The sequence below is a fragment of the Garra rufa genome, chromosome 8 (genome assembly GCF_049309525.1).
Source record: "Garra rufa chromosome 8, GarRuf1.0, whole genome shotgun sequence".
NCBI classification, from domain to species: Eukaryota; Metazoa; Chordata; class Actinopteri; order Cypriniformes; family Cyprinidae; genus Garra; species Garra rufa.
In genome coordinates, this window is record NC_133368.1 from 23,979,780 (window position 1) to 23,994,236 (window position 14,457).

Genomic DNA, 14,457 nt, shown 5'->3' on the forward strand with positions numbered 1-14,457 from the left:
TTCTTCCCCAAAATTTTTTAGAAAAACTGATATTGTAAGCAGTTGTTTTTTTGTTTGTTTGCTTGTTTGTTTTTCGTTTTAATAACAAAAGGGGCAAGTTTTCAAAGTAATACTGATCATTTTCAAAGGCTTAATGCACATTTTTCTTTAATGCTTGAAAATTAATTTTAAATGCATATTAATAACATTATAAATTTATGGCTTAAATTGGAACCATACATTTGTAATATTAAATGAAAAAAGGATTAAATAACAGACGTTGATTTCATTCAGTTTTTTTATTTTAATTTTATTATTATAATTTATTTTTAATGAAATCAGATATTTAAATAAGCCAAAACAAATTTCCTCCCTAAACCTATAAAATGACACAACTTGCTAAGTCGATGTGCTACCTATAAAACATTTTTATTTTTGTAATTTTGTCCATGCAGGAGTTTCTTGGTACTAATGCATCTTTGTTGCAATGCATTTACTTCAGTTAAAATGTTTAATTCATTTTGTTCTGTAAACGAAAAACATTAAAATGCATGCTAAATTCCAAGTATAGGCCTATGCAGTTCTCTTATTTGTAAAAAAAAATAAGCCTACTACATAACACTGATGTGAATGAATTAATTTTGTATATGGGCCTACTATGTTCTGTAAAAGTAATATAATGTTAAAGTAAGTCATTTTTGTAGCTAAGTGATCAGCAATATAGCCTACATATGGTCATTTTGAATTAGATGGTTTCAACAGGTCTTAACAAGGTCGGACAGTCAATGTTTACCGCCCCACACATTCAAGTTCAGTCGATGTGGAATTCATTCCATGGTCGTTCTTTCTATCGGCTCTGTATTTATTGCCAGCAGATGTCAGTAGAGTCCACGGTGGCGTTTAAACCGACATAAACGTTGACAGAAGAAGAATAAGCTGTTGCCATAGTAACTGTTGTTAGCTGGAGCAGATTTGTTGTTTGCTAAATTTGGAGCTAGTTGTTTTGATGCTGTTGGCGTCAGTTGTGCTAATATTTTATGCCTTGAGGAAAAGCTATCAAATATACACAAACGCGTTTTATTCCTGCTCTGATTTGGATCGGTAACTACATGTATTTATTACTGTATTTAGTGCTCTGACCCTTGTGTTTTGAATGACCGACTGCTTGCTCAGGTTCACAGATTTGATAGCTCTGACAGAGCGCCAAACACCCGTTAGCGTTTAATAGTAATGAAACAAGACAGATAGATGTTTGACATTTGACCTTTTATGTCGCTCAAATGTATTTTTATTTTATATGTACATGTGCATACTTACACATCTTCTCTGCTCGTAAAACAAAGTCTATTCTCATGTTTATTATTATTACTATATATAATGAGCAATTCATGTCCATCTATATTGATTTTTCTGATAGGCACTGGAAGACAGAAGATGTCAGGAGATCTTGTAGCTGTGTGGGACGTGGCTTTGAGTGATGGTGTGCACAGGATTGAATTTGAACATGGCACAACCACAGGAAAACGAGTCATTTACATCGATGGAAAGGTAAGAATTTTTAGTACAAATAACTGACATTTTTGATAATAGCTGTAGAAGTTCAGTCATACTTGTAGAATCTACTAATGACAATTTATTAAGTTCAAAAGAAAACATAGTTTAAAAAAGATTAATTAAAACAAAAACGAACCAAAATGGAAACACTGCAGTTTGAAATCTATGTAGAAAAGCATTTGCCAATTATCCACTTTTTTCTTTAACACGGAAGTAAGCCTATGGGTGAAACCTCCGGTTCATTAGCCACTATCGGGAAATAACGAGAAGAATGACAACAGCAAAACAGTTTGCACTACAAACCAGCGTGCTCATAATTAGGATAACACAATAAAATAATGTACTAAGACACCAATTTGCAATATCAAATATCAAACAGCAAAACGAGCTCTTTTGTACAGCTAAAAATAGCTGGACATGGATGAAACCAGAAGCCAGACCCATAAAATGTACAAATTCCCGTTTCTTCCCGTTCTCAGGTTGTTAGTTGATGATGTTGATTATAGCGTTCTATAAATGTGTGACGGTAGTATTTTCATAATAATGATATGAAAATAAGTACTGACACCTCATAGGTTTGTTAATAACTTTTCCAGGAAGTCATAAGGAGAGACTGGATGTTCAAACTGGTTGGAAAGGAGACTTTTCATGTGGGTGGTACAAACACAAAGGCCACTATTAACATAGATGCCGTGAGTGGCTTTGCATATGAATACACTCTTGAGATTAACGGACAGAGCCTGAAGAAATACATGGAGAATCGCTCCAAAGTTACCAGCACATGGCTCCTCAACCTCGATGGTATCGACTGCAGAGTGGTTCTGGGTAAGAAACACCTGGTCACATGTTTTTCAAATAAATGTGGTTTGATTAGTCTGTGATGAAGCTTTTCCTCTCATTCCCCTGACAATATTGATCCTTGTGTTTACTAGAATGTAGAATCCAAATGCAAGGATTATTTTTGTGTTCATTGTTGGAAGTGGTTAATACACAGTAAATAACACAATCTGTTATTTTGGCCATACAGTACAGCTGCTTTCTGAAATGCTGAAAGCCTTTCTTCACTTAACCTCTGTGACCTGGCGCACAGCAGCAGTGATTAACACTAGGTTAAATGAAGGTTTAAAAAAGGTTACAAATCCCTTTAAGTAGTTAGTGTTTAACAATAGGAGGAGCTTCTCTTGTAAAAAAAAAACAGTCTTGTTAACCTCATGAGAGCACTAGTGAGCAGGTGGGCATAAGGCTTTAGTGAACATTAGCACTTCTATCGGCTCATACCAATAGCATATGACCTAGTTAGATAACACATTTACCTATCAAAGAGAAACTTCCGAGGACTTTCCAGACCTTTGGTTTATGTGTTTATATGGCTTATATATCAGGGGTGTAGCAACAACAACTTTTTTGAAGACTAGCCACTATCAGTCACAGGTCCTGCTGAATCTGACAGTATAAAGTCAGACTTAAATATGAACTTTCATTTTCGACAGGAGTGATAACTAAGAACGAGACAACAGGCTAAAATAGAAAACGCCCTGTTTTTCAAATAAAAAAATCAGCATTGTGCATTTAATTCCTCCCAATAGCATGTTTTTAATATATGATTTTACTTTGATAACATTATGGGTTATTAAAATTAAAACATCTTTTTGTGAACCAGTTTGGGCGCTGTCAAACAGGTTAAGCATTACTTGGCTTATGCTTTTAAACAACATTAAAATACAGTTAGTGCATTTCATAACTGACAGTTAATGGCTCAAAAGACGAGTCAAATGCCAACAAGAAAAGCTCAGCACAAGACACAAGAATGAAATCGCAATGGCAAACACGCACAAGATAATGCTGAGCTCCTAGATTTACGGGAAGTCACAGATCAGAGCAGTAAAGGTGAGTCAGTGAGACTAGTATGGTCTGAGTAGGATTTATATTGATGTTTTTGTCTTTATCACTCATCCTGCAACCTGCTAATTGATCACTTATAAACTCTTCCTTCCTCAACAGAGAAAGATACCATGGATATATGGTGCAATGGACAGAAAATGGAAACAGCTGTAAGTCCAACAGTTGCTATAGTCATTTTCTAACCTTTTTGTTTGTTTATTTATTTATTTATTTATTTATTGTAATACTGCAGTTTGGTAGCATAAGTTGATACTTTAACCCCCGGTTTCAGAGACAAGGCTTAAGCCTAATCCCAGACTAATAGGTAAATCTGAGCTGTTTAAACTCAAAGAAACTTAATCTTAAATTATATCAGTTCCTTTGTTTTTTTTCTTAGGCACATTTTTAAACATTAAAAATTGTAAAATTTTTGTTTTGGAAGTTCTCTTCCAAAACAAAAATGTACAGATAATGTACTCACCCCCTTGTCATCCAAGATGTTCATGTCTTTCTTTCTTCAGTCGTAAAGAAATTATGTTTTTTGAGAAAAAAAAATCAGGATTTCTTTCCATATAGTGGACTTCTATGGTGCCCCCGAGTTTTTGTTGAAAAACTCCCATCTCATTTTCTCCTCCAACTTCACAAATCGTCCTACTTCGCTACAGAAGTACAGACCCAATGTTTACAAAGTGAAGGTGCAAAGAAGATCAAACGCCCTTTACAAAAAAAGGTAAAACAGCGTTGTAGGATGATTTTGAAGTTGGAGGAGAAAATTGGATGGGAGTTTTTCGACATACTCTAACTGTCTTTAACCAGAATACACAGAGTACATGCAGAGCTTTTGAGGTTAAAAAGTATATAAATTGCCATTTTTTTTAGAAAGTAACTGATCATTTTGCTAGGTAATACCCTTCTTCCTCGGCTGGGATTGCTATGGCCCTTTGAAGCTGTATTTAAACTGCATTTTAGAGGTTCAAACTCGAGGGCACCATCGAAGTCCACTATATGGAGAGAAATCCTAAAATGTTTTGCTCAAAAAAACTATTTCTTAATGACTGAAGAAAGAAAGACATGAATATCTTGGACAAGGAGGTGAGTAAATTATCTGAAAATTTTTGTTCTGGAACTGAACTTCTCCTTTAAATGTCCTAATTAAACTATGGCCTAATCCTGGTTTAGTTAAAGCCCTGTCTGTCAAACCAGGCCTAAATATCATGAACTAACAATGGACAATATATTTGAAGCATTTATTAATGTAGGTAATTTGCTCTGTTTAGTTTCTACTTTTTAACAGTTCAAGTTGTAGAAATTAACAGTAGTTAAAGAATTATGAGCATAAGTTAACAATGAACATTATTATATTTATTAATTTAATTTAAAAAAGTTTTTAACTTAATAAATCTAAAATTATAAATGCTATACAGATTCTTAAAGTAATGTTAACTAATTTAACCTTAATGTAAAGCCTTACTTTATATATATATATATATATATATATGTATATATATTTTTTATTTTTATTTTCTTATGTTAGGAATAATAACAATCCACACCCAGGTTTTAATCTGTAGCACTTCTCGATAAAAGTCTTGTGACTACAGTAAACAGCAGCTGATCAAACTTTAATTCTGTTTTACATCAACAACACATCATACAGTCAAACCAAAATGTATTCAGAAACAATTTCTCATATTATCAATTATTCGCTATAGTTTGCTATAAATTTGAATGAAATATGACCAGAACTGTAGAGTTAAGAACAAGAAGTGTCAGAACAAATTCATCTTGATAATGTCAGATAACTTTGATAGAAAGGTATGTAACAAAACATGGTCAGGTCAAAGAGTCAAATAAAATTTTTGGTCCCAAATTCTTATCAGTTTTACTGGTAGTTCAATGTATGAAAAAGTTTTGGGTATAATATGTCACAGTCTACTTTATTTTGCTATCCTCACTTACATGAATGAATTATAGTGTCCTGCACCCACATGTAAAAACATTAAAAATTATATCTGGTGTCTGAATTTTTTTTGGTTTGACTCTAATGTATATACTGCAGTCTTGGTTCACTGTGGAGGAAATCACAAACCCATCAGACTGAAATAATAGCATTTTACCTGTAATAAAAGAAGCTAATAATAACTCTAAATCTACCATCCAAAGCTGGTTAGATTAAGTGCCCCAACAGAATCAACAGGGCAAAAATAAAAACAAAAAATGTGGATAGTTTAGTTTTTTCCCACAGTGACTGTCAGAGTAGATGTGGTCACAGCCCTACTAAACATACCAGTTCCACAACATATCTGGCTACCATAACTACCATTCATTCAAGAGAATAACATTCATCTCTCCTGTCTTTCTCCCTCAGGGTGAGTTTGTTGATGACGGCACAGAGACGCACTTCACTCTGGGCGACCACGACTGCTGCATCAAGGCTGTGAGCAGCGGCAAGAGACGAGATGGCATCATTCACACAATGCTGGTGGATGGCATGGAAATCTCAGAGTCAGAGTGATCTGTGAGAATGAGTGTATGAGTGTGTTTGGATTATCCATCCTCATGAAAAGTGCGTACTGTATACATGGAAGTTGGGAGAGCATGTCCTGTTTCAGTAACGGATTATTTTGAGACAAGTGTGTCTTACAAACACATAGTTTAGTTATATTGCTATATACGTCACACAGCATCAGTGGATACTTGTTTTAACCCTACAAATGGGTAATTTCTTAATTTAGTAAAGTGATGTCAGTGTGGTTTTTATCATCTGTGATTCTCACAGTGTTGTTAACTGTGACAGAAAGATGTGAGGATGTCTGGACCGTTACTGTATGGTTTGATGATGGGCATGTCAACTATAGACAATCATGCTCTCAAAAGCATTGAGTGGAATTAAATGTGAACGTGTACTTGTTCAGAATATGATCCAATCTGACCAGCCACTGACTCATATAAATAGGGTCAGACAACAGCAATAACATTCTATGAGAAATATACTTTTATGTGGCTTTGTGTTTTGAGACACTTTGGCCTTGTGACAAGGAAGATATTTTCTGTCATTCAAGTTTCATGAGTCTGGTGATTTCAAGGTGATGTGACGTATTAGTCCTCTGATGGCATCGACTTCCTTCTGATCTTATATGTGAAATATTTTATCATGACATACTGTATGGAACAGTGTTTAGGTTGAGCTTTAAATTATCTGAATCTATAAATCAAGCTCTATGTCTCTAACAAGTAACATATGTACTACTACTTTAAATATTTTTATATTTTTCCTTAGTATAATGAAAATATGATTTGTATTTATGTGCATAAGTTTACTTTCATTTAACAACAAAAGTATTTGAATGGTGGCATCATTATTGAAACCTCAATATATTTGCTATTTAAATGAAACCCTGATGTATTTCATCTTTTTATATGTAAGCAACTCTCACTACAAATGTTAAAAACAATGTCTAGGTCCTGTTATATTTCTGTAATAAATATTTTCAAATCTACATCTAAAAGTAAAGTTGCATTGTGTACATATAAATGTCATCAAGAATCAATTTTTAGTTGAATTTGTATATTTATTTGAGTGAAAGCTTTCAGTACAATAATATAATAGTGCAAATTACACCACATGAATAGGAAGGCCTCAATTATAAAATAAACAGTGTCATAGTTCATTTGTATTGCGTATTAATGACTAAATATAAGCATTTATGAAACCATATACCTACTAGAAAACATTTACCCTCATTTGCCTTCAGTTGTGATCAACTGATAAATATGAACTCATTAAAAACAATGATTCTTTTCATCAAACACCAATGGTTATAAACATCTTAATTGGGTATTTGTTCTGTGCAGCTATTGTTTGGCACATATGAACAGGTATTCAGGAAGAGCTTGTTGGCCGCTGAAGATGACGTAAGTCTCCTTGCTGTCATACACGCTATTATAACGTTCCAATGGGTCTTTATCTAAGGGAGGGGGCAAAATCAAATCTCGAGAACCTTTTGTAGATTTCCCAGTGAGAACCTGGGCCTGAATGATGTAGATGTACTGCTCATGTTCTTGCTCATCCCACAGCTTGATTGCTCCATCCACTGTACTGCTGAAGTATATCCCACTGCCACACTTTTGCTCTAGAAACAAAGAAAACAGTTATAATTAAAACAGAGATACTGTAACCTGATTTCAAACATATCATCTGTAGTGTACCTTAAAAACACATAAAAAACTGAAGGCATACAAGAAATGCCTTCAGAAACGAATGCGAAAACCTAATTATTATTTTGACTTCTTCACATTAGTGTTACCTGCCGGAGGGGCAAACTCTTTCTGAAAGCCCACTCTGCAGATGAGATCACAGAACTGAGCAGACACACGCTGGTAGAGGCGCTTCGGTGGGTCTTTCACTCTTTGCCTATTCTTGTTGAACAGCTGCTTCAACACAGTGTTCTCTAGCTTCTCCATCTGTAACAACCAGTGCAACCACATGGCATTAGATTCTTTTATTACCATAACATTCCTTAAAAACGTACTCATTTCTGCCTTCTCTAAAAGTTGAAAAAATAATAATAATAAAATTTAGCACTGCATGCAGGATGGTAACTAACCTTGATGATACGGGATCTAAAATCCTCCAAGGCTTTCCCTACATTTTCAGAATATTCCTCCCTAATTACGGGAGTTCTTGCATAAAATGAATTGTTGAAAGGTTCAATATCAGACAACAGCCCTGTGGTGCAAAGGAGAACAGAATGTATCAGGTCATCAGATGTTATGAAAACTCAACACTATACTGAGTAAATTATTGAACTTATCAAATTCAAAGGAATTATTAACAATAAAAATATTAAAACCACACAAGCACTATGTATAATGCTTGTTATTCCAGTGTTGTCAAAGTCAAGAACTCAAAGTTTCAAATTCCTGCTAAATAAGCTTTCTCAAAAAAAAAAAAAAAAAAAAAAAAAACTGCAATCGAACCACAGAATACAACATTTCACCTTCTTCAGCTTGGGCAAAGTTCTCCTGGGCCTTACAAAGCATGGACTCCACCTCAATTGCTGCACAACTGATATTTAAAGGATTTCCAGTGATGGTTATGCCACCTTTACCATTCCTGAAGAACTCCTTGATGCGAACATCCAACATTGTTTGGAGAGAAAGCAGGATTTCATGGTCTCTTTGGTCAAGATACATGACATGGTTATTTTTTATTGTCATTTGATCTGATGCATCTAATATTTTAAATATCCAGGATTTTGCTTCTCTCAGAGCTTCATTGGAGACACTTTGAATCTCCAAAGTGGGTTTTTCACTTGCTGTGTTTTTTTGGGATGCAGAAGCAAAGCCTGGAAGCATTTGAGAGTAACAATTTTTATCTCAGTAGATTTTATCAACATTCGTATTACAATCTGGGTGAAAAAAATACAGTACAACAACATCAGGAACAAATGTTTATAAATATAAACAATGTCATATATTTTGCTCACTTGTCACATCATGGTGTACTTCTGGGGACTTTGTCTCTCTTTTCCTCCCTTTCATCTCATTTTCAAAAGCCTAAAAGGGAATTAAAGTGAAATCAGATTTTCTGTTGAACTGCATTCAACTGTAATCCTTATACAATACATTCACTTTTTCCATTTTAATACATAAATCATAACTGAAATCGTCTCATGCAATGACAGCATGAAAATAAAATGTAATAAGTACAAAAAAAATGAACACTCAATCACTGAAAAGCATGGTACATAATAAACATAAATCACCTCCATTGTTTTACTGTCCGTCGGAAACACAACAAAGTATACATCCAGTTTCGTCTTTGTATGCTGATTGGCAAATTCTGCCACAGCATTTGTCATGATGTTGGCAACCTCCTTTTTTTCAAAGCCCAGATTGCCAGTTCCAATAGCTGGGAAAGAAATGGACTTGTGCTTTGAAGCTGAAGCTTTCCTCAGACATTCAACGATCACCTTGTGAAGAATCTACAGAAAACAACAAAAAGACATACAGTGAATATCAAGACAGGGGGACAATGCAGATAATGTGCTAATTGCTGATTAAAAACATTCCTACCTGACTGGCCTTAGGGTCTGTACGATATGCACATACAGTATGAAAAACTGCTGAACAATTCAGATGATATCCTCCTGTCTCATAAAAATAAGCTCTTGAGAAACCATGGTTCTTTTTCTTTTTTATAATCTCGTCTTGAATATTCCTGCCAGCTTTTGCCAAAATTGCTTGTGAAATCAGCCCCTGGGACAAATCACAGTCTGCTGCAATGGTATTTACAATTACGTCAACCTGGTAATTGAAGCAAAGTGAAAAGAAATTTCATTTCATCAAAGATTTTTATTTGTTCTTCCAATACCATGTTTTATATGAAACATACTTTTTAATTGCTCACTTGTTGTTGTTTTTATGAGTGCATCTTCCAGTCTTACCTTTTCCTCTTCAATAGAGCCTTTTTTAAGGTACAGCATTAGGTTCTCAAACCGCAAACTGTTGCTTGAAGAAGTAGTCATGGTCTGGTTTTGGCCTTTCACAGCCCCACTGTACGAGGCAGAGGTGCTGGTCGGATTGAAAAACGCCCTAGCGGCTCTCTCCATTTCTCGGACTGAGGGTTCATCATTATTGACCAGATGGATTTCTAAGTTCTTGCCTTGAAACCCTCGATTTCCATGGAACTGCATTATAGCATAAACAATAACATCTGCACATCGATCTCTTGGAAAATTGAAAAGCCCAGAACTCAAAGCAGGAATTGCAACAGATGTAATGTTTTGATCTACAGCCAAATTTAGGATACTGAAAACAGTATTATGTAAGAACGGTACAGCATCATTAACCTCCTTTTGGGATGGATTTTGAGACACTTTGGGCCCCACAGCATGTATGATATATTTACATGGGAGATTTCCAGCAGAAGTGAGTACAGCTGTACCAGTTGCCACTTTTTTTTGTTTATGTATAATGTCATCACTCCATTTCTGGATTGCTGGTCCTCCAGCATCACACAGGGCTTGTGCAAGACCCCCTCCATGTTTCAGCTTCTCATTGGCTGCATTGACCACAGCCTCCACTTCATGACGTGTAAGATCATCTTTCCAGACTGATATTTCAACTGTCCTTGACAGCTTTATGGAGTACCTCTTCTCAGCACGCCACACACCACTTGTGTTACTAGCAAAGGAGCCAGACTCTTCCACATTGTGGAGAATGGCTGTGCAATTAAATTTTTCCTTTACAGCATGGCTAAAGGTACTTGCACACTTGCCCAGAATGGCAGCATGTTCTGGAAACAGTGGAATCAGACTTTGTTCTTTGTCACTCATGGCTTGTAGCTTCCTTAGGACACAGACCACTGTGGAAATAAAGTATCAATCATTATACAAACAATCCACAGATACACTAGAAAAAAATACCCGGGAATGTATACAGAATTTCTGTTGGGTTTTCTTACTGAATTTAAAAATGCTAAATAAAAATAAGGTGATACATTTGAGTCCTACTGAACACTGTAATAAATATTAAATCCCTAACAACTATATTGAAATAACATCTTACTAATTGAGAGTTTTATTTCAAAATTGGTTTGTCTTCTGTATTGGCAGCGTAAACCAAATCACAAATCTGCCTATATGCATTTTCCTTTACTGCTGGAAATATGTGAAAATATTATGAAGTCTCTAAACAGGACGTTAGCAGAGGCAGGACATGATACAAAACTGACTCAAAGAAGGAATAACACGCGCTAGCAGAGAAAACAATGTAGGCCTGTACTGGCACAGAGCTGAAGTCAGACTATTCTGAAAACTGTTCATACTACATACATGTAAGCATCTTTGTTTTAATTGTAAGTTTTAAAAATGCAGTGGTTGCATCTAATTTCAAATGGCTATGGGCCTATTTTTAGTTTCAGCATGTAATAAAACAAATAAACAACTTGTTCATGTACTCTTACTTAAAAAAAAATCAGCAATCGGTATCAGAATCAGGCCATTTGCTGTCAATGGGTATTGGTCATTAAAAATTAAGATTGGTGCATCCCTAGTTTTTGTAGATAGCCTATTGGTTAGTTTCCTCAAACAATAACTTTCACTGACTATTAAGACCAAGTCAAGAGTGAATGAGTACACTGGACAAACCACCTATTCTGCCACGCCTTGCAAAACTTGTGCTGGGTTTTTTATTGTTATTTATTTGCCTAAATTTGTAATCACATTTTACTGTCTGGTTATGTAAGCAAGTTGGTCAGACAAAGGACTCTTGTTGCCCTATGCGTAAAAGCTTAGCATAACATAAGTGATAGCTATATAAGCCTACTTAAAGGGATGGTTCGGAGTAGAATTGACTTCATTGCTATGCACTCCGAAGCCCATCTAAATACCCCATCCGAAGTTTTTTTTACCTTAGTCAAAGATTTATGGAGATATTAGAGTTTTTCGAATTGCTTGTTACAGGAGTGAATGGTACATGTGATGTATCTCGTAAATTGCACCATTAAACGTGCAAGTAATCTTACCAAACTTGTACAGTAGTGTAAATAGGTTATGTACTCACAAAACGCTGCATCAGAACATTTGTAAGTCCACCATGAGTGTTTTAAAAACACGTTTTACCCGAGAACTACTAGTCTCAGAAACTACAAGTCGACGTCACTTCCCTGGTTTGAAAAAAGCACGTAAAAGTCCTCCTACAAGTTGACATGCACACAGATGTAGTAGGAGGACTTTTACGTGCTTTTTTCAAACCAGGGAAGTGACGTCGACTTGTAGTTTCTGAGACTAGTAGTTCTCGGGTAAAACGTGTTTTTAAAACACTCATGGTGGACTTACAAATGTTCTGATGCAGCGTTTTGTGAGTACATAACCTATTTACACTACTGTACAAGTTTGGTAAGATTACTTGCACGTTTAGTGGTGCAATTTACGAGATACATTACATGTATTCACTCCTGTAACACGCAATTCGAAAAACTCTAATATCTCCATAAATGTTCGACTAAGGTAAAAAAAACTCCGGATGGGGTATTTAGATGGGCTTCGGAGTGCATAGCAATGAAGTCAAATCTACTCCGAACCATCCCTTTAAGCAAGATTAGATTAACATTTATCTTTGCACATTCCCCCTTTTCTTTTGTCCTAAATTGGACTCCTGATGGCTTACCCCCTCAATCTCACAATTAATTTACCTTATGGAAAGTGATTTGGAATAAAGTAAATAAAGTGAAAATGAAATGAATAGTGTCATTTCAGCATTGGATTTAGATGCACATCATGCTGCATTTGCTCATTTGTTTGCTTACTTACAGTGGTGCGTGTTGTAAACAATCACAAACGATTCTGTTGAGATTATAAATGCAAAGGCTAATCAGAGGCATTCACATGAATCACTTTTGTTCAGTGCATGGGGTCGCTGACTAAATTATGCATTATCGCAAATTCTCTCATCATAAACAGCAAAAATGCAGATGTACAATGTAATCTTTTTTCGCTTTCTGTATATAGTTTATTCGCTGTTTGAATAACATAAAAATTATCTAAAAATGCACAATTTTGTGTGATGGGTAGGTTTTTGGCCGGTAGGGTTTGTGTAAGGGGATAGAAAATAGGGGTAGACCATAGATGGTTTTAGCATTTTTTTACATTTTTGTCTGTATCTTGGAGTTAATTTATGCCAGTGTGTTAAAAAAAAACTAGTAACAACAAGTGTCTTTAATGGTGTTGTTATATTTGCAGCACACACAGAAAATGCATCGTTTAGCTTCAAACACATGGAGTGAAATGGTAAAGTCAAATGTGCACCAGCTTCAACAGCTGAACACTATTTGTCTGTTACATTAGCATATGGATAATAAAACTGAATAATGTGTGTATTTGTTTGTTTGTTTAAGAATGTTTGTTAATGTCAGTCATAGTAACTGACCATAATAAAAGTGAACTTGAACACTTGAACATTGAGAGATTGTTGGTCTTTCTCTTCCAAGACCTGCATACTTAAGTTAGAAGAAAACGTAAATAAAAAATGTTGTTACAACTAACCCTGAGTTTTGCTGTTTTAGCCTTACAGCTAACAGCCAAAACATTACCACTAACAACTTGCATGAAGCATATCTACACAGACACACAATACAAATAATTTGATCAGTATAACTACAAAACATGACTGCCATCACAAGTATAAAAAGTTACTTTCTTACCTCAATATTTTTTCACCTCTAAAATTTGCTGTGTCTGCCACAGGGCTCTACTCACATGTGGAATAAGGACTAAACTGAGAATGTGTTAAGTGAATTAGCTAATTTGTATCGTGTTCCTTATTTAAGAAATTAAAAGTGTTTTAACTGACCCGTGTTTCAACCATCTCTGGTCTTCCCTACAGTTTGTAAAAACCATTACACCTAACAGGTTCCGCACCACAAGAACCGTAAAAATCGATAAACAACACACTAAAAGCGAGTAAAGTTATATTACAGTTTAAGTTATTGGTTTTGCAAACACTGAGGTAGCCCAAAGCGTGTTTATACGACGAACGTAAGAGCTGTGTTGTTGAAACATGTCGTCATCCACGACACTGCAGGAAATCGGACTAAAGTTCCCAGGTAACATGTAGCCTCTGTAGCTTTGTTTTTGAAATTACAAAAACAATTTCTTGTTTTTGGAAAACTTCTGTCAAGACAGGCACGTCAACGACGATCAAAATCACATTTAAAAAGTTCGTTAACTTAAAATCGAAAGCGAAAGAATTGGTCGACCTGCATTAAATGCGCACACTTGCCGAGATTCTATATAACATGACGAAAATTATACATTTACTATTCACTTACCTTTTTATTTCTTATAGGCCTACTGAAATGCGCCCTCAGGTTTTTTTTTCTAAAACAGCGATGTTTCAACTTTTCGAAAAGAGTACTTGAGCTACTAAACGGGTTTTTGCTTGAAGCTTAAACTGTTTCTTGTGAAAAACCCCGCCTGTTGCATGACCATATACAGAGAAATCAAAAGTGAAAGTTAAAGCCTTGACACGAATTTCAAC

General features: G+C 35.3%; 2 protein-coding genes across 2 annotated transcripts; one reads left to right on the plus strand and one right to left on the minus strand.

Moving 5' to 3' along the window:
- Positions 1–935: 935 nt before the first annotated feature.
- On the plus strand, positions 936–6,914 carry faima (Fas apoptotic inhibitory molecule a). The gene is made up of 5 exons (XM_073846300.1): positions 936–1,080; positions 1,397–1,527; positions 2,130–2,358; positions 3,535–3,584; positions 5,783–6,914. The coding sequence occupies exons 2-5, from the start codon at positions 1,414–1,416 to the stop codon at positions 5,927–5,929; spliced, it is 540 nt and encodes a 179-aa protein (XP_073702401.1). The 5' UTR covers positions 936–1,080; positions 1,397–1,413; the 3' UTR covers positions 5,930–6,914.
- Positions 6,915–6,981: 67 nt separating this feature from the next.
- On the minus strand, positions 6,982–14,390 carry parp9 (poly(ADP-ribose) polymerase family member 9). Its single transcript, XM_073846296.1, has 9 exons — positions 14,249–14,390; positions 9,864–10,783; positions 9,493–9,723; positions 9,183–9,401; positions 8,904–8,973; positions 8,415–8,762; positions 8,022–8,143; positions 7,722–7,878; positions 6,982–7,547 (listed from the first exon to the last, which is right to left on the minus strand). Exons 2-9 carry the CDS (start codon positions 10,752–10,754, stop codon positions 7,270–7,272), a joined length of 2,316 nt encoding a protein of 771 aa, XP_073702397.1. The 5' UTR covers positions 10,755–10,783; positions 14,249–14,390; the 3' UTR covers positions 6,982–7,269.
- Positions 14,391–14,457: the final 67 nt, after the last annotated feature.

Excerpts from the sequence above, each read along its gene's own strand:
- faima (XM_073846300.1), top strand. The coding sequence starts at position 1,414 with ATGTCAGGAGATCTTGTAGCTGTGTGGGACGTGGCTTTGAGTGATGGT. Across the intron at positions 1,528-2,129 it reads TCATTTACATCGATGGAAAG|GAAGTCATAAGGAGAGACTG; the intron begins GTAAGAATTTTT and ends TAACTTTTCCAG. Across the intron at positions 2,359-3,534 it reads CGACTGCAGAGTGGTTCTGG|AGAAAGATACCATGGATATA; the intron begins GTAAGAAACACC and ends CTTCCTCAACAG.
- parp9 (XM_073846296.1), bottom strand. The coding sequence starts at position 10,754 with ATGAGTGACAAAGAACAAAGTCTGATTCCACTGTTTCCAGAACATGCT. Across the intron at positions 9,402-9,492 it reads CAGACCCTAAGGCCAGTCAG|ATTCTTCACAAGGTGATCGT; the intron begins GTAGGAATGTTT and ends TGTTTTCTGTAG. Across the intron at positions 8,763-8,903 it reads AGTACACCATGATGTGACAA|GCTTTGCTTCTGCATCCCAA; the intron begins GTGAGCAAAATA and ends AAATGCTTCCAG.